This window comes from Spermophilus citellus (genome assembly GCF_964194105.1).
Source record: "Spermophilus citellus genome assembly, chromosome: 7".
NCBI lineage: Eukaryota > Metazoa > Chordata > Mammalia > Rodentia > Sciuridae > Spermophilus > Spermophilus citellus.
In genome coordinates, this window is record NC_138188.1 from 36,301,756 (window position 1) to 36,327,270 (window position 25,515).

At 38.9% G+C, this 25,515-nt stretch overlaps 1 protein-coding gene across 1 annotated transcript; it reads right to left on the minus strand.

Annotated features, from left to right (window-relative positions):
- Positions 1-22,270: 22,270 nt before the first annotated feature.
- Positions 22,271-23,002, minus strand: LOC308652769 (proline-rich protein 23C-like; the record flags this gene model as incomplete). The annotated part of the gene is made up of 1 exon (XM_081300801.1): positions 22,271-23,002. The coding sequence occupies one exon, from the start codon at positions 23,000-23,002 to the stop codon at positions 22,271-22,273; it is 732 nt and encodes a 243-aa protein (XP_081156927.1).
- Positions 23,003-25,515: the final 2,513 nt, after the last annotated feature.

Sequence of the window (25,515 nt, forward strand, 5' to 3'; positions counted from 1 at the left end):
GTGTTGGTTTTATTGAGATAATAATTCCTATACCATAAAACTCAATGCATTTTAGTTTATTCAGAGGGTTGGATGACTGTTACCACTGTCTAATCCCAGAACATTCCCATCACCTCTGGAAGAAGCCCACGCACATTAGCAATCAATTTCTTGTTTCTCCCTCTCCCCAGCCCTGGCTACTGTAATCTACATTCCATAGCTATGTCAATTCTGGACATTTAATATAGATATAATCACTGTGTGTGTATGTTTACATTGTGTGTGTGTGTGTGTGTGTGTGTGTGTATGTGTGGTGTGTGTTGCTGTACTAGGATTTGAACATAGAGCTTTGTACATGTTAGGTAAGCCCTCTACTACTGAGCTAGACCCTCAGCCCCATAAACACATTTTATGTGGGCTTTTGTTTTGTTGTTGTTGTTGTTGTTGTTTCTGTATCTGGCTTCTTTAATCAGCATATTTCCAAAGTTCATCCATACTAGAGCATGTATCAGTACTTCATTCACTTTTTCTTGCTTAATAATATTCTGTTCTATGGTTATACCACATTAGGTTTTTCTGTTCATCAGTTGATGGATATTTGGGTTGTTTCCACTTTGGGGATATTACAAATATTACAAGTATACAGATTTTTTTTGAGTGGAGGTATATTTTTATTCCTCTTGGGCATATATCTAGGCATGAAATTGCTGAGTCATGCAATAATCCTGTTTAACATTTTCAGGAACTGCCAAATTGTTTTCTTTATTTCTTTTCTTAAAAATCTTTTTTATTTTTAACTGACACATAGCAATTGTGCATATTTATGGGATACAATTTGACATTTCAGTAAAACCATTTAATACATTATGATTAGGTCAGGGTAACTGGCATAGCTATCATTTCAGACATATATAAATTCTTTGTGTTGAAATATGTTCAGCATTTTTTATTTGCTCTTGGTCATTTGTATATCTTCCTCGGGAAACTGTCTATTCAAATCCTTTCCCATTTTTTAAAATTTATTTTTTGTGTGTGGGGGTGCTGGGGATTGAACCCAGGGCCTTGTGATTGCGAGGCAAGCACTCTACCAACTGAACTATAACTCCAGCCCACCAAATTGTTTTCTAAAGTGGCCCTACCATTGTACAACTCAACCAGGAATGTGTGAGAGTTCTGCTTTCTCTACATCCTCACCAACACTTATTATTGACTATCTTTTTAGTTTTAGCCATGTAGTGGGTATGAAGTGGTATTTTGTATGGTTTAGATTTGCAATTCTGTGATTAGTAATGACGTTGAGCATCTTTGTGTTAGCTTCTTGATCATTCATATGTCTTTAGAGAATTGTCTATTTAAATTCTTTGTCCCCTTTTTGATTGAGTGATTTGTTGGTCTTTTCTGAAGTGTGCTAGTGGATGATTACCTGATCCTGTAGAGCACCAGGGGTTCTCTGTTCAGAGGTCACCACAGGACAGGGACCACTGGCCAGTTTGGTGTTGCCCTCTGGGGCTCTCTAGTACTGGAGAATCTTCAGAACCCCAGGGAGTAAGCTAGGGAAATCAATGTGGGGGAGGCCTTGGCTAAAAGCCAGGAGATTTCAGACTAGTCCTGTGACATCTGTGGGTTTTAATCCAGTTGAATGCACCAAGGTGATACCTGTATAATATCCAGGAAAGAGGCAAGTCTTGAAGCTGTGGGCATCAGGGACAATTGGAAGAAACATCCGGGATGACATTTCAACTCAGGTCTTCCATCCAAGGCTGTCTGGACAGCCCAGCTGACCCTGGAAAGCCACAGTTGTGCAGGTCTTCCATCTGCCACTGTGTAGGACAGGTCCTTTGTCCTACACTGCACCCCAGCTGGCATTCCCCGGCCTGGACTTTGGGTCTCTGGTGAGATCCTGGCTATCTTGAGGCTTCAGATCTTTCTTGCCATCACCTCTGACTTCCCAGCTCATGGGGATTCCCTATTCTGACTTTCTATACATTGACCTTCCTGGTGACCTGTTCCTTTATCTCCTTAGTGGGAGACGGGTATTTAAAACACAAAATCATTAAGTTTTTCCCCTCTAAAATCCCAAAGTCATCTCTCCATCCCCACTGGTGGCAACAGCTCCACACTCTGCCAAGCACTGTCCCAGCTTTACCCTTTGGCTACCTCCGTCTCCTATGGAGCCTTTAACCTATTGGATGATGGAGAGGAGCTTCCTCTTCATATCATCTTCCTCACTGCTCCCTGTCCTGCTCCAAGTCCTACCCTCCACCCTGTGTACCCCAAGTCAGACTATTAGGTCAGTCTTTACAAAGTTATTGTTGAAGTGAATTGCAAATCAGAAAGAACAAACCTAACAGAAGACAGAGAAATAAGTGATTAAAATATCAGAGCTTAGGCTGGAGCGTCACCCTGTCATAAGTCTACAAATATCCCTGAAGACTGTGTTTTGGATCCACGAGTTGATAAGACAGACCACATTCAGTTTACCCCATTTTTGTGCCAAATCCCCAAATATCCAGCAAAGGAAGGTAAATTTCCTTGTCTTCTTCTGAGAATATTCCAGAAAAAATCCAGTGTCTATCTAAAGAACTGGCAGGATCCAGCTGCTTTCCGAATGTGATGTGCCAGATATTTGCTTGCTGGAGAGCTACAGATTTCTCAGGATCCAGGTGTTCCCTCCTTAATAGAACCTGGTGCTAAAAATGATGTACAACAATCTGTCCCTTCCAGGGTTGCTGGATGAGTCACATAAAAAGTTAGCAGAAGGCCTTGGATGTTCAAGATTGCGAAAATCTAGAGCTGATGACAGTTTGCTGGAAGAGAGCAAGTTGTAGAGGGTAAGCCACATCCATTGCAATTAGGAAGGTACAACAACCACTGATGGACGCTTCTTAGAGAACTCGGAAACCCCAATTTAATTGTTAAATGGGGGAGATGATGCCAGTTGGCATCACCCATGCCTTGCCTTGGCATTCCAGCCCTTTTTTGAAGGAACAAAGACCACCCAGCCACAATTGTCCTATTGTAAAAGTTTCTGATTTGCTTCACCTCAAAATATCTATATTCATATTTTGAAACAATTTATTCCCTGAAGTACAGTGCATGCAGAAAAGTGCACAAATAGTTGTATTAGATTCAACCTAGGGGGGCTGGGGATGTGGCTCAAGCGGTAGCGCGCTCGCCTAGCGTGCGTGCGGCCCGGGTTCGATCCTCAGCACCACATACAAACGAAGATGTTGTGTCCCCCGAGAACTAAGAAAAAATAAATAAATGTTAAAATTCTCTCTCTCTCTCTCTCTGTCCCCCCCTCTCTCTCACTCTCTCTTTAAAAAAAAAAAAGATTCAACCTAGGGACTGTCTCAGGGCCGGCTTCAACGGCCCCTGGCTGCTTCTCCATGTGTCCACCATTATGGCTGTGGCTGATCAAAGCTGTTCAGTCCAACAGGGCTCCCCTGTGGACTCCCTGGATCCTCCTGCCACTAGGAGGACACCATGCCACACAGAGAGTGGTGTCCATATTCCCAAGAGGCTGTCTGCGGGGCCATGTGATTCACTTGAGAGGTGTGGGGAAGGCAGCTTTCCTCAGGGAAACTTGGGCAAAATCGAGGAAGGGTCTTTCTTTTTCCTTCCTGGACTACTTACTGTAAGGCATGTTTCCCCCATGTATCTGTTTGGAGATGTTCCAAGTGATGGAGCTGAGTGACTAGTACTGCGTCAACTTGTATTATTCTCCACCTTTTTTTTAGGCCTAATTTCCCTTTTCTCTCATTTTTACTGCCCTGAAACAGTAATTCCCAAATAAAGCACTTAATTCCTCTCTTAGGTTGTTTCCCAGGGAATTCAGGCTCAGGCAGTACTCAGGTAACCACGACTTGGGTCAAGAAAGAGAACATTATTGGCCTTTCAGAGGACCTCCAGTCTCCACCCTTTCCTATTGCTCTGAAGTAACCAGTATTCTGAATCTAACATCATACATTATTTTACCTATTCCAGAAGATATTCTATATATGCAAATAATAAAACATGCACTCACCTTTGTGTTTCTGGCTATATTTTATTCAACATTATGTTTGTGAGCTTTATCTGAGTTGTAGTTAAGTTACCTACTAGAAGTTGTCGTTAAGTTACTAGAAGAAGAATAGGGGGAAACAGACACTAGTCTGGATGAAGATTGTTTGAATTATGTTTTAGTGTCAGATTTAAGAAATCTGCTTTATTTAATGTTACAAAGATTGCCTTTCATGTTTTATTCTAAGACTTTCAATTTAACATTTCACATTTAGGTCTGTGGTCAATTTGAGTAATTTTTAAAAAAAATTATGGTGTGCAGTGTGGAAGTGTGAGTCAAAATTCCTTTTTTTTCCCTTCATCATTTGTAAGCTTTTCTTCATTGAATTGTACTTGCAATTAAAAAGGTTTAAAGAAACACAAACTATTTCAGGATTCTTTCTTCTATTCTGTCCCATAGATTTGTCTATTCTTTAACAAATACTATATTTTTGATTATGTTAGCTTAATGATATAATAAGCCTTGAAATCAGGTGAAGCCTTTAATTTCAGTCTCCTGTTTTGAAATTGTTTCGGCAATTCAGTCTACTTTATTTTCCATATACATTTTAGAATCAGATTATCAATTTCTAAAAAAAATTCTGTAGTATTTTTAAAGAATTTCCATGGAATCTATAGATCATTTGGGGGGAGCACTGACATTAATGACATTGTCTTCCTGTCCATTGATATGGTATGTCTCTCTATTTACTGAGAATTTGTTTGTTACCATCCATTAAAACTTTCTATTTTAAAAGTCTAAATCTGTAATTTATTTCCTTATTTTTACACCTATATTTTTCATGTTTTTACTAAGCATGTTATAATAGTTTTCTAAAGATTCTTTGGATTTTACTATTCAGACACACATATCTTTTTTATATCTTTGTTTATTAATTTTATTTTTTATGTGATGCTGAGGATCAAACCAGTGCCTCACACATGCTAGGCAAGTGCTCTGCCACTGAGCTACAGCCCCAGCCCCAGACAAGCATATCTTTTTTAAACAGAGTATTTTATTTCTGTATGTTATATACACAATATACTCTTCCACAATCTTTTTTTGTTTATATTTTTTATTTTTTATTTCTATATGACAGTGGAATACATTACAATTCTTATTACATATATAGAGCACAAAATTTCATATCTCTGGTTGTATACAAAGTATATTCACACCAATTCGTGTCTTTATACATGTACTTTGGATAATAATGATCACCACATCATTTCTAACCCCATGCCCCCTCCCTTCCCCTCCAACCCCTTTGCCCTATCTAGAGTTCCTCTGTTCCTCCCATGCTCCTGCTCCCTATCCCACTATGAATCAGCCTCCTTATATTAGAGAAAACATTTGTTTTTTTGGGGATTGACTAACTTCACTTAGCATTATCATCTCTATCATTTACCTGCAAATGCTATGATTTTATTCTCTTTGATTGTTGAGTAATATTCCATTATGTATATATGCCACATTTTTTATCCATTCATTTATTGAAGGGCATCTAGGATGATTCCACAGTTTAGCTATTGTTAATTGTGCTGCTATAAATATTGATGTGGCTGTGTCCCTGTAGTTTGCTGTTTTTAAGTCCTTTGGGTATAGACCAAGGAGAGGGATAGCTGGGTCAAATGGTGGTTCCATTCCCAATTTTCCAAGAAATTTCCATACTGCTTTCCGTATTGGCTGCACCAGTTTTCAGTCCTACCAGCAGTGTATGAGTGTGCCTTTTTCCCCACATCCTCGCCAACACTTATTGTTGTTTGTCTTCATGATAGCTGCCATTCTGATTGGAGTGAGTCTTTAAGCTTTAATTTTGATTTCTTGCCTTATTATTCTAGCTAGAACCCCCAGTACAATGCTTATCGAAAGGTTTGAAAACAATATCCTCATCTCCTCATCTTGCTTCTAATCTTAGGAGAAAAATATTCAGACTTTTACCATAGTTTTTGTGGACATCCTTATTTAGGTGAGGAAATTCCTTTTTTTTTTTTTTACTTCTAGTTCTCTTGGAATTTTTCTTTTAAAGAAAATCACAAATGGACATTAAATTTTGTTCAGTGCTTTTTCTGAATCTACTGTGATGATATGAATTTTCTTCTTTATGTAGTGAGTTACATTGATTATTGAGTACTGAACCAATCTTGCCTTACTAGGATACAGTCCATTTGGTCATTATCCTTCCTACATTTTACTGATTTCAACTTGTCACTATCTTGTAAGAATTTCTGTGGCTATGTACATGACACTTATTTTTTTTGCTATTTGCTTTACTTTTATGTCTGTGCTGGTTTTAGTATCAAGGTGACACTGGCTTTTGTTTTTTTTAAAGAGAGAGAGAGAGAGAGAGAGAGAGAGAGAGAGAGAGAGAGAGAGAGAGGATTTTTTAATATTTATTTTTCAGTTTTCGGCGGACACAACACCTTTGTTTGTATGTGGTGCTGAGGATCGAACCCGGGCCGCACGCATGCCAGGCGAGCGTGCTACCGCTTGAGCCACATCCCCAGCCCCTGGCTTTTGTTTTTTATGGGTGAGGAAATTCAGTTGTGTCTTCTGTAACTATAACTTCTCTAACTATAGCTTCTGTAACTACAGCTTCTGTAACTATAGCTTTCTGTAACTATAGCATGCATACCATTTCTTTACGCAGGCACCTATTTTCCCTTACATTGCAGATTGGTTGGTTAGTGTAGTTATATTTGTTTTGATTTTTTTTTTTTTGTACTGGGGATTGAACTCAGGAACACTAAAACCACTGAGCCACATCCTCAGCCCTATTTTGTATTTTATTTAAAGTCAGGGTCTCACTGAGTTGTTTAGTGCCTCACCATTGCTGAGGCTGGCTTTGAAGTCACAATCTTCCTGCCTCAGTCTCCAGAGTCACTGGGATTACAGGCATGTGCCACTGCACCCAGCTGTTTTGATCTTTATAACAGTACTATAATATTATATATTATTTTGTGACTTCCATCTTTTGCTCAAAATCTTATTTTCTTTCTGTTTCATCAATTTATGCTAGCATTTTTATCTTTCTAATTTGTTCACATTTAATACTGTGATACTGGGTATTAAACTCGGGGCTTTTCAAATTGTAGGCCAGTGCTCTACCACTGAGCTACATTTCCAGCCCTTTTAATTTTTATGTTTATATAATAAATAAATTGCCCAGACTAAACTGGAACTTGTGATCCTCCTGCCTCAGCCTCTTGAGTAGCTGGGATTACAGGTGTGTTGCACCATACCTGGCTCAATTTAACTTTTTAACATAATTCCTTAGCTTATTGATTTCAGAGATAAATTTCCTTCTTAGAACTATTTTGATTGTATTTCACATGTATTGATATGTAGTATTTTTGTTATTGCATATTTAAAATACTAATTTGCATGTTTTCTTGGAATTATTGGCTATTTAGAAGCATATACCATTTGGCAATTTGTTTATTTTTCTTTTTGTCATTGATTTATCACTTAGTCATATTATAGTCAAAGAATATGCTCCATATGGTTTTTATCCTTTAAAATTTGTTAAGACATGCTTTATGTTTTATGATCCACTGTATATTCAGTTTGTAGACTTTCTGTGTGCATTTGAAAAAAAGCAGTATAGAATTTAGGACTCTAAAATTTTCTATTGGGCCTCTGGTGTTCTAGTCTTAAATATCCTTACACATTTTATTTTATTATTTATTTTATTTTTTAAAAGGTCCCTGAAGGAGGCTTTATTGAGATTTTGCTTCTGAGCAGGACCCTCAGTCCTTACACATTTTAAAAGTCTTTGATCTTTCAGTTACTGGGTTAGTTATAGTAATGTAATTTATTTGTTTAGCTAATTTTTGTTTTATGTTTCAAGGCATATATATATATATATATATATATATATATATATATATATAATTGCTATATAATATATAATCCTGGTAAATTTTTATATCATTTCTAGTGAGTCTCTTTTCTCCTAGCAATGCTCCTTATTTCTCCATATTGTTTATTTTACTTATTATCAACATATTTCTTTTAGTGATTATTGCATTATATATCTTTTCAATTCTTTTATATTCAACATTTCTATAACATTCCCTTATACACAATATTTGATTTTTAATATGAAATTTCATAATCCTTGTCTTTTAACTGGAGCATTTAGTCCATTTACATTTAAGATAATAGTTGGCATATTTGGGTTTAATGCTACCCATTAATATTGTCCAGTATGTTCTATTTTCTCTATCTTCATGGCCTACTTTGAATGAATTGAATGTCTATTATCCCTCTGTTTTTCCTTAATTAACTTCTATACTAAATCATGCATGTTTTATATATCATAGTCTAGAATTAATGGAGTCTTTAGTTATTCAATGATTTTACCTCCTTCACCCCTCAAGCCATGCAACGATCTGAAAACATTTTATAATCTTTTGCTTAAATGCTACACTTACCATGTGTTTTAATACTATCTTTGATTTGTTTTTATACCCTCAAGACATTATTAATGTTTTATCCAACCACTGTTCCTTTAAATTTACCTACATAAATACTACTCTATTTGGGGGGGGGGTTACCAGGGATTGAACTCAGGGGCACTAGACCATTGAGCCACATCTTAGTCCTATTTTGTATTTTATTTAGAGACAGGGACTCACTGAGTTGCTAAGTGCCTCACTTGTTGCACAGGCTGGCTTTGAACTTTCCATCCTCCTGCCTCAGCCTGTGGATGATCAATGATCTTCTGGGATTACAGGTATGCACCACTGCACCTGGCTCTCCTTGTTTTTCATCCCCTCACTCAACCCTCTGCTTTCCAGAACTTCCACTTTGGGATCTCTTTTGTATCATTTAGGATTTCCTTTAGCGAGGGCCTGCTGTTGTAAACTTAGTATTTGCTTATTTCTTTAGTTTGCCCTTATAGGGTGAACATCTGTAATAGATAGAATTGGCATTATAAGTAAGTAGTGAAAGGGTAGATAATTCAATAGTCGATCCTGGGACAGTGACTTTCCATCTGAAAGAAAAATATATTCCTATCCTGAACTGTAAAAATAAATAAAATAAAATAAAAAATTAAAAAGGAAAATTCTGACAGATTAAATGTTTAAATTGGAAAAAAAAGAAACAAATTTGAGATTTGATTAGAGGTGTATGAAATATATTTATGTTATGTCCTGGGAAAGATTTGTTAAATTGACACAAAATATAAATTATAAAGAAACGACCTTGAGATTTCAGTTTATGAGAATTATAAAGCCTGTGTATTGAGCAAGTTAAAAGCCAAGGGACACATTGGAAAAAATATTTACAAGATATATAATGAGGGAATCATATCATGAAAAAAATGTCAAATGAATAAGGAAAAATCTAATAGATGTAACAATAGAAAAAAATGGTTAAAGGATGTAAATTGATAGCAAACAGAAGATCAGTGAACAGGTTTCTGCTTAGTCATGTAAAGAAAATCTTTATTGGACATACTTTTCATTTTCCATATGGGCCTCTACCTCATAGGTTTGGGGGGTTTAAGCGTGGGGTGGGGAAGAGGGCCACTCTAACATCCCACACAAGCGAATCCCAGACAGGCTGGGTTCTAATTTCTTTCAGATAAAATGGCAGCTTGTAGGAAATGCTCCCTGTGTGTGGATGCCCTCCTCCCCTGCTCCTCCTCAAAATGGTGGCTGGGTACATGGTGGATGGAGGCTTTCCTCAGCTGAGTATCATCCTTCTTGTCTTTACCAGATTCTTAAACAGGAAGTAAGGCCAAAACACCCTGTCTCTGTCTCTGTTTCTGTCTTTCTCTCTCTCTCTCTCTCTCTCTCTCTCTCTCTCTCTCTCTCTGGCCTTCTTCTCAAATAATATGAAGGATTTTGAGTTACAGAAGCTAGAAGTTATGGTGTCTGGGAGTGATGAATGTTTTTTATTTTGTCTGCCTTTTCTTTTCCACATTCTACTTTTTTGGAAAAGACTAGTCTTTTTCTCTTTTAATTCTTACCCAGTTAGATGTTGGTTCTCTTTGCACTGTTTTCTATTAAAACTCTATGTTCAGACCTCCAAACTTAGCTTTTACTATTTAAAATTTGCTTAATAAATTAAGATGTCAATTTTCTGCCTGGGGAAAATTTGATTCTCATGATAATTGCCTAGTAATGGACTAAAAAGGAGCCAGCTGAAAAGTAAGTGCTTTAATCCAGGTTGTACCTGTCCTTCCCACTGAACTTGTGGTAAATTGAAACAGTAAGATTTACAATGTATTAAAGTGCATCGGATTATTTTATAAGTGATCCCCTTGTACACATTAAAAAATTGCATTATCTTACCAGTAATTAGGAAAGTACAAAATTTAAAACTGAGATACCATTGGAAAACAATTTAAAGTGATATGGTCTGATGAGAGACTTCTGGAGCTGTTCAAATGTTGTAATCACTCTAGAGAACAATTTGGTAAACTCTACTGAAATTATAACCCATTAATATAACCAGGTATATTTCCTAGAGACACTCTTCCTAGGCACACAGGATGACAAGTTAAAGTTCATTTGTAATAGTAAAAACCGCCATCACTATGAATCTAATGAATAGATAAAATATGGCATCCCAGTGGCTCAGGAGGCTGAGACAGGAGGATCTCGAGTTCAAAGCTAGCTAGCCTCAATAACGGCGAGGTGCTGAGTAACTCAGTGTAACCTTGTCTCTAATAAAATACAAAATTGGGCTGGGAATGTGGCTCAGTGGTTTAGTGCTCCTGAGTTCAATCCCTGATACCCTACACCCCCCCAAAAGAATGGCATATTCATATGATGGAAACTCAAATCTTTAGGAAACATCAACTATATTTGTAAGTCATGATTTAAAAAACAGAGTGAGGGAAAAAAACAAATCAAAGAATATGAAGCCAGGTATGAAAATCTAATCACTTACAAAACAACATAAACTTTGCTTACTTATATCTATACTTATGTATAATGTATATGTAGCATTTGTATTTTAATTGGAATAATACCAACTTCATGTTATGATAGGAATGTTCTGGGAATGGGAGCGAGGAATGCGGTAAAAGGATATACATCATTTAAAATAATTTCTTTGGGCTGGGGATGTGGCTCAAGCGGTATCGCGCTGGCCTGGCATGTGTGCGGCCCAGGTTCTATCCTCAGCACCACATACAAAGATGTTGTGTCCGCCGAAAACTAAAAAATAAATATTAAAAATTCTCTCTCTGTCTCTCTCTCTCTCTCAAAAATAATTTCTTTGAAGTAAAAAAGACACTGAGGAAATAGTACTAAGAATAACTCCAATTCTGGGTGGTGGGCTCATAGGCATTGGGAATGAAAAAATTCTCGAAAATAAATTAGATCTAATGTCTGTGCTTGAAACCAAGTGTGTGGTAGTGAGCAGTTGTACTTTTTACCACCCTCAGGTTTTAGAAACATTTCCAAAAGGTCCAGTGCATTACATTTGTGTTTTTTTCATTTATTTATCTAATATATATTTATCTTGGTTGACCAGATCCAAGAAAAGAAATTAAGGAAAGCAAGAAGAAACAGGAAAAAAAATCATTAATCAGAAGCACCTTATAAGATATTGGAGCAATCCTACATGCAAATTCATAATTACATAAAGAAGGAAAGACGACAACCTTGATCGTAGAGAATGGAGAGATACATATGGAAGTGGTGAAAAATCGGGTAAAATTGAAAAAAAGTTGAGATGAGTTTTAAGCAAGAATTAGGATAAAACAGGGAGACAGGAGTTGGCAGAGGTGGAAGAAATAGCTCGGCGGCAGAGGCCAGGGAACTGAAAGTCCATGGTGGGTTCTCTGAGGTTACTTTTTCACAAAAGTGCCCGCCTTCTCTTCTTTTTTGGTGTCTTCACCTGCTACTGATTAAGAAATTCCGCTAAACAAAAGGAGAGAACAATCTCAAACCAAACCAAAAAGGAAATATGTAGCTGTCCACGGTCCTCGAATGAAGATGTCGCGTCTCTGGGTGGTTGCTTCTTCTGTGCTTACAATGGGTCTTGCAGATCCACTAATACCCTCAACCAAATGGCGATGAATTATGGAGTCAGTTCACTCCTGGAGGAGGTTTTTGCTGCCACTGAGGTCCTGGACAGCGCTCCGAGTCGCAAGTAGCAAGAACGCGTGAGCACTTGGAAGGAAGGAGCCCAGCGACTCACTTGGAGGGAAGGAGCCCCAGCCCCTGGCCGGCTGGAGGGTCCATGTCCTCTTTCTCATAGGCTCTTCTTGGCTGGCGATCTCTGGGACAGATTCTTCTGCGAATCCCTGCTCGACGACCACGTCCTCCCCGGGGGCGCTCAGGAGAGCGCCCAGTTCCGGGCCATCAGGACAGTCTCCCTGGCCTCCTGGGCGTTGGTCGGTGGCGCCCACGAGGCCCTCAGGGATCAGGATGAGGGTGTGTCCTTGAAGAGACACTTGCAGGAGAGAGGTTGGAGGGGTCTTCAGCAGCAGGTCGACGTCGTTCCGGGGTGCCTGTAGATACCCGCGGCCAGGACCACCACAGAGATGAGCGCGGTGGCGTCAGCTGACCCCGCGGAATCTTGCAGGCTGGGCGCCGCCTGGGGGTCTGCAGGGTCTGCGGGGTCGTCCAGTCGGCGGCGCTTGGCACGGTCGGGTCCTCCGGGCTGTGTTCCCCACCGGGGCGCCGGGCAGGCGCTGGGGCTGCGTGGCCACGAGACCATCCTTGCGGCTGCGTTCTCGGGTCCCGGCGGAGTGAGTGCGGGGCGCGGATGGCGCGGTCCTGCGCTCGGGCGATGACAGGTCTGGATGACCGGTTAGGCTAGCTGGAAGGGCGGGCCGCAGTCCGGACTTCTGGGGAGCCACGCCCATCGCTGGGCTCCGCCCTGGAATAATTGGCTTTCCCTCTGCAGGCGCGGACGCCAAGGGCTCAGTTGCTAGCCGGGTTTGTGGAATCACCTGCGGGGGCTCAGCAGAAGCGCTGCCTCGAGACTTTGACGGCTCAGCGCGTGGCCAGCGGGATAGGCGCTGTGTAGTGCAATAGCAGGGAAGGGTTTTAGGAAGGCTTGAAAAGGGAACACCGCCGGGACCAGTGGTCCTTATTGCTCCTATTTCTGATTAAAAACAAACCAACCGACTGAAACCCAAAATGCAACCTATAAACGACTTGCTTACTTTAGAAGTAGCCTATGTCTAATGTCTCTTCTAAATTTTCCAGAAGACTATGAAAGAGAGCTTTATCTCAGCACTCATCACTGCTTTTCCAGCCTATCTACATATGGTTCTAGAAATTTCTTTCATTTATGAGAGAAATTAGAAATACCAAAATTTTCTTTGATAAAAGAGCTTTTTAGGAAATAAAGAGAATAGTATTTTGTTGGAAGTCAGGCTCAGAAGAAAAAAAAATTTTTGTATTCAAATCTGATATCTGACCTTTATTAAGTGTAAAAATTAGTTTATCCTCACAAATAGTTAAGAGAAGGAAAGAAAGTTTTACAAAATTAAATGCCTGATTTGTGTTGGACACGGGAATCAAATACACATGTTTATTTGGGTGCAGCTGCTCAAGCTTGTAATACCAGCGGATCATTGAGAGGCTGAGGCAGGAGGATCGCCAGATTCAAAGCCAGCTGCAGCAACTTAGCAAGGCCCTAAGGCAATTTAGAAAGACCCTGTCTCTAAATAAAATATTAAAAAGGACTGGGGATGTGGCTCAGTGGTGAAGTGCTCCTGGGTTCAATCTCATACCAAACAAACACCCCGTCCCCCAAAAAACACATGTTTAATTTTATAAGACACAATTTTTTTATTTTTTAACCTTTATGATTAGGGCAATTAGATATGAAATTTCTGGGTATTGAGTGGCATCTAAACAATAATAGATAATGCAAATTTTCTACCTGGCTGCCCCAAAGCACGTTTGTGTAAGGGAACACCGCTGGGAGGTTGTGTTCTCTCTATACCTCATTCTTGCCTGCGCTTCATGAGGTTGGATTTTAAAGCATTTATCAGTCTGTTGGTATGAAATGGTATACCATGTGTTTTCTATTTCCCTGATTACTCATGACATTGATCATGTTTTCACATATGTATCGGCCATCCATGTAACATCTTCTGTGGAATATCTATGTTGTTTGCCCATATTTTTTTGTTACTGATTTTTGGAACTTGTTTCTTACTTACATATATTGAAATGATCTTTACCCATTTTGTGATTTGTTTTTATTCACCTTATTTATATTAAACAAATGCTTAATTTTAAAATGGTTTCAACTCCATGAGTTTTATTCTTTATGATTGTGATGTTTGTGTATTGTTTCAGAAATACTCCCTATTCCAAGGTCATTCTATATCCCTTCCAATATTTACATCTTCACCTTTCAAAATTTAAACTCTTTATCCAGATGTAGCAGGCTCTTTTGTAATCATGAGATAGTGATCCAGTTTTTCCCCATATGCAAAACCAATTGTCCTGATATTGTTTAATTGAAAAATTCATCTTTCCCCACTGAACTGCACAATTTTCTATTAAAAAAATATATATACATATATATATTAATTTAAGTGTGGATTTTTTGATCTTTCTGTTGCATTGATTTTATTGTTTAGCCAGAGATAATTTCATACAGTTGACATTTTAAATTATTACATTTACTTTTTTTTTTTTTGATACTGGGTATTGACCTCATAGACTCTTTACCACTGAGCTACATCCCCAGCCTTTTAAATTAATTTTTTTTTTAAATTTGAGACAGGGTCCTTTAAGATCATGTAACAATTTTTATTCTTATTAATAGCTAACAATTATATACAATTATGAGGTAAAATGTGGTGTTTTGATAGATGTATGAGTTGTGGGAAAATTAAATCAAGATAATTAACATACTCACCACTTCATATACTTTTCATTTTTGTGGAGCCAACATTTAGAACCTATTTTAGCAGTTTTGAAGTATACAATACATAATTATTAACAATAGCCATCATGCTATACTGTGTATCTCAAAACTTATTTTGGTGAAACTGAATCTTTGTATCCCTTGACCAATACTATTCACTATTCACTGTCTCCCAACCACTAACTACCCTTATACTCTCTGTTTCTATGATTTTGACTGGGAGTTCACATAATAAATTAAGAAATGCTTTATTCGTATTTTATTTTTTGTTTTTTATTTAACTTTTTATTTGTTCTTTCTAGATATACATGACAGTAGAGTGTATTTTGACATAGTATATATACATGCAGTATAATTTTCCATTCTTATTTTATGCATATCTTAAAAAGATTCTTTCATTTAAGTGAAAAATTCCAGGCCAGAATTCCAGTTGTTTTGTATCAATGCTTTGTACCTGTTATTCCACTGTTTTTTTGTCTTCCATTTTTTTTTTTTTTTTGCTGTTGAGAAATCAGCTTTCCAACTCTTTGCCTCTTCACTGTAGTCATCTTCTCTTTCTGCCATCAATCTATCCCCCTTTTCTTTTTGTGGTGCTGATGATTGAACCTAGGGCCTCACCTACTCTTTCTATATGTCCTCTCCTTAGGATTTGGTGTTTTGTATGCTTACAATAATCTGTCTAAATGTGTCTTTATTTATGATCTTGAACATCATTGTGCTTCTTTAATGAGGATGCTAAAACTATGCCCAGAACAGGGCGTGTTCTTTCTTCAGCACTGCAAACCCCCACCTCTATTGCTGTAGGATCATGAAGACTAATCTCATGTGTTTTGTCTGTGTTCAGGGTGAGAATCTCTTTTTATCTCATATGCCAGATGTAAATCTTCAAATACCCTGTACAGGACATCTTTTATCTCCTTCACTTCTCCATCTTTTACACTTTTTATTTGGTATTCTGGAGCTCATAGTCAATAATTCAAAACTGCAAAATCTCCAGCTTCCCTGGCATCTCTTTATCTTTCTACAATTGACCTTGCTTGCTCTGAGTACCCTGCTTTCCCTGTAAGCTTCAACACTGGAGAGTGTCTTCCACAGCCCTAGTATTTCTAGGGGTTCCACTTGCTCCCAATTGCTGTGTTCTTCTTCTTTATTTTTATTGCTCCTCATTGCCACTTCCCAACCAGTTCTTTGTCCTTTCTGAATTTAATATTATCAGATTATCAGGGCCCACTTTTTTTTTTTTTTTTTTTTTTTTTTGGTACTGGGGATTGAACCCAGAGGGACTCAACCAATGAGCCACACCCCTAGTCCTTTTTAATAGTTTATTTAGAGACAGGGTCTCACTGAGTTGCATAGGGCCTCACTAAGTTGCTGAGGATGGCTTTGAATTTGTGATCCTCCTGCCTCAACCTTCAGATGTTGAGATGATCTGCTGGGAATACAGGCGCCACCACACCCATCCCGCCCACTACTCTTTCTTAGTGCAGCCTTCCACTCTCATTCCAACACTGGGGCTCTTGCTCCTCATTTCTTGAATGCTTTTTACTCTGTTCCACATTGATTCTGTCACTCTGTTCCACATTGATTCGGTCATAATTCCTAATGATTTAAATATATGCTTGGATGATTCTTCCAAAACACTAGTATGTCTCCATCTTTCATCATTCTCAAGCAATCCAAACTCCTGTATCTCACTTTATAGTCAATATCTTCACTTAGCTATGTAATGAGCAACTCAAATCATACATATCTAAGACTGAACTAATTTAAAAATCATTTTCTCCTCTCAAAGTCTTTCTGATCTCAGAAAACAATATTTCCATCTTTTTTGGTGTGTTCATGCGTGTGTGTGTGTGTGTGTGTGTGTGTGTGTGTATGAGCTCAGGCTCCAAACCTTCAAGTTACCCTAAACCTCCCTCATGTTTCACGTCAACAAATCTTGTTTTTTTTCCAATCTTCAAAATATATCTGAGAGCTGGGCTTGGTGGCACACACCTGTAACCCTGTAATCCAATCAACTGTGATCCAATCAGCTCCAGAGGCTGAGGTGAGAGGACCAAAAGCGCAAAGCCAGCCTTAGCAAAAAGCAAGGAACTATGCAACTCAGTAAAACTCTGTCTCTAAATAAAATACAAAATGGGGCTGGGGATGTGGCTCAGTGGTTGAGTGCCCCTGAGTTCAATCCCTGGTAACCACCCCCGCCCCCAACCACCAGAAAATATGTCTGAGAAATACCACTTCATATCATTGTTTGTGTTAACTACTTTCATTTAGGGCAGAATCATTTCTTGTGTGAATTATTGCACTCCACAAAGACTGATTTTTAACCAATTTGTTCTTGGCTGTATTCCCAGGGTTTGGAAAAATATCTGGTACACAGAAGGTACTCAATACATATTTGTTGAATGAATGAATGAATGAATGAATGAATGATTTTTCTATCAACACATCCAGAGAATCCTCATTCATACTGCTTTCCTATTCTCTGACAGTGATGGTAGATGGCAACCTCTGTCTAAAGTCTGTGAGCTTCCCTTGCACGTTTTATATATTTTTACCTCTTCCCCTTAGCTATATGGATGATTTCAGTATATTTCCATTTCCAGTTAGTTCTCTCTATTGTTAACCCATTCCTTATATTCACCACTTCAATGTTTATGTATTCAATTCCTGTAAGTTTCCTTTGGTTCCCCTTTAAAGCTTCCATCTCTCTCAATCAAATTACATTTATTGATTTTTTTTTTTTGGTGGTTCTGGGGATTGAACTCAGGGCCTTGTGCATGGGAGGCAAGCACTCTACCAACTGAGCTTCATCCCCAGCCAATCAAATTACATTTATTTAAAAATATTTTATAACTGATAATCTATCACAACCATTTGAGGGACTGACTCCTTTGTCCTGTTTTAGGTCTAATTTTTCTCTTTTGTAGTGGTGTGTTTCCTTATGTATTCTTTAAGTTTGGGTTAAGAGCTTAGAATCACTAGAAGCCTGGGATTTTCTCTTCAGTGTTGTGTAAGCACTGAATTTTATTTTCTGTCTACCATAAATATGCCATTACAACCAAAGCTCTAGCTCACCATAGATTTTTAAGGAGACTTCTTGCTTCAACATCTACTGTCTTCTCTAGATTCATGATTTGTCACCAGTTTTTGGCTTTGAAGGATTTCTCTTACGTTTTTATAATATGTGCTATCCCATTAAAAATATTAATTTTTCTCGATGGCTTTGAAGAGAATTGTTTTTAAGGATCTCTTGGAACTGTTCCATTAACATGTGACTGAAAATGGATGTGCTTAGTGTCTAGTTTAGATTAAGAGGCTCTTGTAATAGAAAACACAGTTTTGTAGATAGGGCCACTGACCCACAGAATGAGCAGATAATTCGGTAGAGATTTATGACTGACTAACTTCTGAGCTATTGAGGGAGGGGGAGGGAGGGTTGAGTCATGGTGGGAACTGTGGACAAGACAATAGTAAATACAAAGAGATTTCATCTACTGGAGACACATCATTGATGTATTAAATCATATTAAAGTAGATATCTACTATCCAAAGGAAGATACAGACTTCTAGGTATCAGAAATGGAGTAGGAAGTTCTATTTCTGAATGCAGAGCTGATATTTTAATGTATTTCTTGTAGTAAGACTGAAATATATAGTGGCATTTGGGATTTCGACTCCTTTTAGGTGTCTGAAAATCAGCCTACTGCCATGGTCAGAGGCTGAGGAGGCACTGACCACTATTTCAAGGGGCCTGCAGTGGATCAGGAGAGGCAGGTGGAAACTGAGAATGAGCAGCTGTGGGATTGCTTGGGGATAAGACCTGTAATTTTTTCAGAGAGACAAGTTATAAGAGTTCCAAAGGTCTGTTTCTGAGTTGTGGTCCTTGGTGAACTAGGAAGTGGAAACTGTGGATACTGAAGATGAATTCCCACTGTATTCCCATCAATGATGTCTACTAAGTTTATGAGGCAACCCAATGTGATTAAAAACAATGGGAGATTTTACTTGTAAGGAAATTGAATTAGCCAGAAATGGTGGCACATGCCTACAATCCCAGTAACTCTGAGGCAGGAGGGTCACAAGTTCAAAGGCAGCCTCAATAACTTAGCGAGGCCCTAAGCAACTCAGTGAGACCCTGTCTCTAAATAAAATACAAAAAAAAAAAAAGGCTGGGGATGTGGCTCAGTGGTCGAGTGCCCCTGAGTTCAATCTCTAGTACAACCACAACAACAACAACAAAAGGAAATTGAAGTAACTGAACTGTTAAGAGTTTAAAAATTTTCAAAACCTAAGTATCGAAGCAATATCCATGAACATACCTAAATAGGACTTTCTGATACCCAGTGGGAGAAGTTTTAAAACAAGAAGTAGGTAAAAATTGAGGAAAACAAATAAAATCATTGAAACAAAAACTTTCCTACAGAAGCATAAACAAAAGATAGATTGGATAATGCCATTATATATGTGATTGGATTTTCAACCTGGGGATATGTGAGATGTACTGAAATTACAGAGCCTAAGATTTTGTTAAATTCTATCAAGTGATAGTTAAATTCTATCAAGCCAAAGGGCAAGAGAGCCTACCTCTAGACAACATTGCAGGAAGGCTGTAGACACGAAAGGCAAATAAATATTCTTAAATATACTAAAATGTGATCACCCTCTCCCCCTTTATTTTTCTCTAGCTTCTGCATATGAGAGAAAACATTTCATCTTTGACTTTCTGACTCTGGTTTATTTCACTTACATGATGTTCTCCAGTTCCATCCATTTGCCAGCAAATAACATAGTTTCATTCTTCTTTATGACTGTACACACACACACACACACACACACACACACACAAAATGTGTACATATACACACCATATTTTCTCTCTCCACTCCTCTGTTGATGGGCATCTGGGCTGATTCCATAACTTGACTATTGTGACTTGCATTGCTATAAACACTGATGTGTCTATATCACTATAGTATGCTGATATTAGTCTTTTGGATAAATATCAAGGGTAGTTAGGTCATATGATGGTTGTGTTCCTGTTGAGACTCAAATCTCCATAGTGCTTTACACAGTGATTCTACTAATTTGTAGTCCCACTAACAATGTTTGAGTGTATTACTTCCTCTACATCCTTGCCAGTATTTATTATTTTTTTATTCTTGATGATTGCCATTCTAATTGGAGATGAAATCTCAATGTAGTTTTGATGTATATTTCCCTGATTTCTAGGGATGTTGAACATTTTGAACATTTTTTTTTTCATGTTTGTTAGTTGTTTGTATTTCTTCTTTTCAGAAGTGTGTTTAATTCTTTTGCCCACTTATTGATTGGTTATTTTGTGATTTTTTTTGGGATTAAGCTTTTTGAGTTCTTAATATATTCTAAGTATTAATTCCCTGTCAGAAAAGTAGTGGTAAAATTTTCTCATTCTGTAAGCTCTTTATTCATGCTCTGAATTTTCTCCTTTGGGACATCAGTGGAATGGAAGAAGGGAATTGAGGGAGGAGGAGGAGGGATGGGAAAAGGGAGGAACTGTGGAATGAAATTGATCATATTCTGCTATGTACATATGTGAATATGTCATAGTGCATTCTATCATTATGTATTATCTATAAAGCAACTGATTAAAAAAGCTAAAAATAAATAGAAGGAAGACTAGTAGAGAGGAAGAGGAACAGGGGAGAGAGGAGGGAAGGGAACATGGAAGTACTGGGTATTAAAAATGGAACCAATTATATTCTATGCATGTATGAGTGTCAAAAATAAACCCCACTATTATGTATAACTATAATGCAATAATAAAAACATTTAAAAATCAAGGAACACAAAAAGTAAAATAAGACAATTTAAAAATATACTACAATGAGTAGAAAAGTCACACATAAAAGGAATAACAACTTGATTGGCAGACTTTTTATCTTGCAACCACAAAAATGGCAATAGGCGAATATTGTTCAAGCAGTTATATATCATTTTATATTTAAGAATGAATATGTGATAATGGCATTTTTTTCTTTTTAAAATTTATTTTGCATTACAATTCTTAATACACCACTATACAATAATTTATCATATCTCTGATTATATATAAGGTGTGTTGACACCAAATTCAAATATTCATACATGAGTAATAATGGCCTTTTCAGGCATACAATACTAAGAGAGTTTATCATGCAAAACCATGTTCAAACTTATAGAACCAAGATAGTTTACCACACATAGGACATGGTGGAAATAACTATTAAAGGATATTCTTCAGCCAGGTGAAAATTGAGGCTAGACTGAATGAGTAGAATGTTAAGAATAAAAAGGTAGGAAAGAATTGGTAATGTGGGGTTGGAGTTGTAGCTCAGCAGTAGAACCCTTGCCTAGTGCATGGAGGCACTGGGTTCAATCCTCAGCATCACATAAAAAAATAGATGAATAAATAAAATAAAGGTATTCTGTTCAGCTACAACTAAAAATTAAAAATAATAATTAGTAAGGTGCGGTGATCAATCTGAATAGTTACCGATGTTTTGAAATGAAATGACCCTTTGACTTCAGTTTTGTAATATTTTACTTTATAGAAATGAAGCAAACATGGTAATAAATTAACATTTCAAATGTTACAAGTTTTATTTACATTGGAAGAAAATCAGGGTACAATTAATTGGTAGAAAACACTGTGGAATAGCAGTAAAGCAAACATTTCCATCAGTCTATTGGTTTAAATCACCAGATGAACATATTTTAAAAATATATCCCAATGCATGCTGACAACATCTGATAAAATTCCACATAAATCTGATTTACATTCAGAAGTAAGATTGGAAGAGAATTTCTTTAACAGGTTAAGAGACTGCTGAGAACCAACACCATACAATCAGATGTAGCAACCATCATAGTATTTGGCAGTTCACTGGGGCAGCAGGTGGAAAAATGAAGAACTAGACATGCTATGGCTGAATGTCTTCATAAATCCATGGGAAAACACAAAAGGAAACTCACAGCATAAGAAATCCAGTGATTTCTTGGTTTGGGGGAAAAACAGGGGAGTGGTGATATGAGTTAAAAAGTACATTTTGAGAGAAAACAAAATGCAGGGAAATGTATACAAAATGCAGGGAAATGGTGTGTGTGTGTTTAGAGAATGATCCTGTGAAGAAGTCCCCAAAATCTGAAAACACAGTTTTTGGTTTCCCTGAAGATTTTCCATTTCCAAGATGAAATGTGGAATCTGTCTTCTCTTCCTGAGGTCCTTATTTCCTTACAATTGGGTACAGAAAAAACAATTGTCAGCACAGAATTGCTGACTATTGAGGGGCTCTGGGGATCCAGCAGGCCCCCCAGGAGAGTGTCCAGGAGTTGGGTCCGGTGGTGGGGTGGGGAGAAGTTCCTTTCTTCCTAGAACAGACGTCTGCAGGCTTTGCTCCTAGGGCGTGGAGAGCGCTGAGGACGCGCCTGGGGACTTGAACTTGGAGAGGGAGGTAGAGGTTGCAGCGGTGAGGTGGGGAAGGGCCTCAGAAGGTGGAAATCCACGTCGTAGGCGGGATTAGAAGAGCGCCTCACTGGACTAGGGGTGGGGGCCCAAGCAGGGAGATATGGGATGGGCCCCTGCGGGCCGGCTGGAGGGTCCATCCATTGCTCCACGGCGTCTTCCTCAAAGGCCTCTATTTTTCTGACGATCTCTGGGATAAATTCGCAGAAGAATTTCTGCTCTATGACCATGTTCTCACCGAGGGCTCTCAGGAAGGCGCCCAGTTCCGGGTCTTCAGGATAGTCTCCCTCGCCTCCTGGGCGTTGGTTGGTGGCGCGCAGGAGGCCCTCAGGGATCAGAATGAGGTTGTGCCCTTGGAGATTCACTTGCAGGACTGAGGATGGCGCAGGCTCTAGTACCAGGTCGACGTCGTCCAGGGGTAAGTGTAAGGCGCAGCCCGTGGCCAGAACCACCAGCGAGGTGAGCTCGTTGTTGTCGGCTGCTCCTGCGGAGTCTTGCAGGGTTGGTGCCACCGGGGGCTCTGCGGGGTCTGCAGGGTCGTCTAGTCGACGGCGTTTGGCAGGGCCGGGTCCTCCAGGCTGTGGTCCCCCGCAGGGCGCAGGGCAGGCGCTGGGGCTTCGTGAACGAATGCCCACCATGTCGACGGCGCTGTGGTGGATGCTCCCGTTTCGGGGCAAAGTGAGTGCGGGGCGCAGGCGGCGCGGTGCTGCGCGCAGTGACAGTCAGGTCCCCAGGATAGGTGAGGTGCGCTAAGCTCTCGGGTGGGCTGCAGTCCTGGCTTCTGTGGATCTGCGCCCGCTGCTGTGCTTGGCGTCCCACTTTGGAGCCTTGCTCTTAAGCACTGACCCGGATGCGCCCTGGAGGGCCAATTATATTGCAAGTGCAATCCAAGTTCCAGTGTCACGCTAAGCTCCGCCCCTACGGAGCTCCGCCCCTAGATGGGAGGAGTCAGCTGGGTAATAGCTTTGGCTGTGGTGTGTCTCTGTGGGGAAATACCTGTCTGGGCCGTTGGGGGGCAGAGTCACTGGTGTTTCTTGGGTGGAGGGATAAAAACAGGCATAGAATTCAAGATGGCTAATGTTAGAATTCATGTTTTCCAGGATTCTGGGGAAAACACGCAAAAAGACCCCTGCACCTAGTAATCCCCAACTACCGACCCACCCAAAGGCTACTTAAAGTCCCCCCCCCCCCCCTTGTTCTTTCTGGTGCTGGGGATTGAACTCAGGAATTTACACATGCTAAGCAAGCATTCTACCCCTGAGCTACATTCCCATTCTGAATTTATTATTATTTTTTTTGAGGGGAGGGGGAGGTACTTTGAACTCAGGGGCACTGGACCACTGAGTCACATCCCCAGCTCTTTATGTATTTTATTTAGAGATAGGGTCTCGCTAGGTTGTTCAGCGCCTTACTGTTGCTGAGATTGGCTTTGAACTCCTGATCCTCTTGCCTCAGCCTCCCGAGTTGCTGGGATTGCAGGCTTGCACCACCCGGCCTGAAATTCTTTTTAATGTTTGGCAATCGTTTTATCTTAAGAATAAATGAAAAATGCAGATTTTTGTGCTTTTTAAATACTAAAATGAAAAGCTTTATGGCAGTTTGTTCCTGAAGGTTAAGGCCTGTAATAAAATTGTTAATTGCATTATTAAAATTAAAGCAATACAATTAACTTTTTTTCTTTTTTATTGAGCACTTATATGTCCACCATTTTACTGTTTTAAAAAATGATTTTCCTAGGCGTGGTGGTGCATGTCTGTAATCCAGGCGATTTGACCTGTTGAAACCGGAAGATCCCAAGTTTAAAGCCAGTCTCAACAATTTAAAGTGATCCTAAGCAATTCAGAGAGAGCCTGTCTCAAAAAACAAAGGGCTGGGAATGTGGCTCAGTGGTTAAATTGTTACCCCTGGGTTCAATCCCTGGTACTTCCTCACCCCGGTCTCGCCAAATATGATCTTTTTTTTTTTTTTTCCTTACGACAGTTTAGGCTCTAAGTGGTAAAGCAAAATTATCCAAAATTAAACACTTCATTTGTGTTGGTTATAGAATCAAATGCAATCGTGGCTTTAAATCAAATATACTTAATTTATGTATTTATTGTATACACCTAACAAACACTGATTTGGTACTGTGTGTGCCTTTCAAATTAACATGTGTGCCTACCTTGTTTTATTTCCAGTGTTTTTTTTTCTTGGTTTACATTCCCGGGAGCCCAATGTGTTTCAATTTCACTACATTCTTGCAAACATTTATCTCTCATATGCCTGCCTGTCTGCTGGCCTGCCTGCTTTTCTTCCATTCATCAGTGCATATAAAATGTACAGAATGGCAACTTTCACTTGGCTTATTGGTACATACACAAAACCATAATTGGATCAATTTCATTCCCCAGTGCTTCCCCCACTGTTCCTTCTTTTCTCCCCTGGTCCCTTCCCTTTACTCTCCTAGTCTCCCTTCTAATTTCATGGGGTCCTTTTTTTCCCTCCTAGCTTCCACACATGAAAGAAAACACATGGTACTTTTCTCTCTGATCTTGACTTATTCACTCAAAAAAATTATGGTCTCTGGTTTCATCCATTTTTCTGCAAGTGACAATATTTGTTCTTCTTTACAATCTTTTGAATAAAACTGCATTGTCTGTGCATATGTGTGTGTGTGTGTGTGTGTGTGTGTGTGTGTATATATATATATATATATTTTTTTTTTTTTCTTTAACCATTTATCTGTTGACAGACACCTTGGTTGATCCCATAACTTGGATAATGTGAATTGTGCTGCAATAAATATGATATGCATGTTATCTGTAAAATGTGCTGTCTTTATTTTTTATTTTTTGATAAATACCCAAAAGTGGTATAGGTGGATCATATGGCAGATTTATTTTTAGCCTTTTGAAGAACCCCCATACTGATTTCCATAGTGGCTGTACTAATTTATATTCCCACCAACAGTGTGTAAGAGTTTCTTACCCCGTCATCCCATCCTCACCAGCATTTATTGTTTGTATTCTTGATGGCTGCACTTCTAACTGAAGTAAGATGGAATCTAAGTATAGTTTTTTTTCTTTTTGTACTGGGGATCGAACCCAGGGGCCTTTAACCACTGAGCTACATCCCCAGGTCCTTTTTTGTATTCTATTTAGAGACAGGGTCT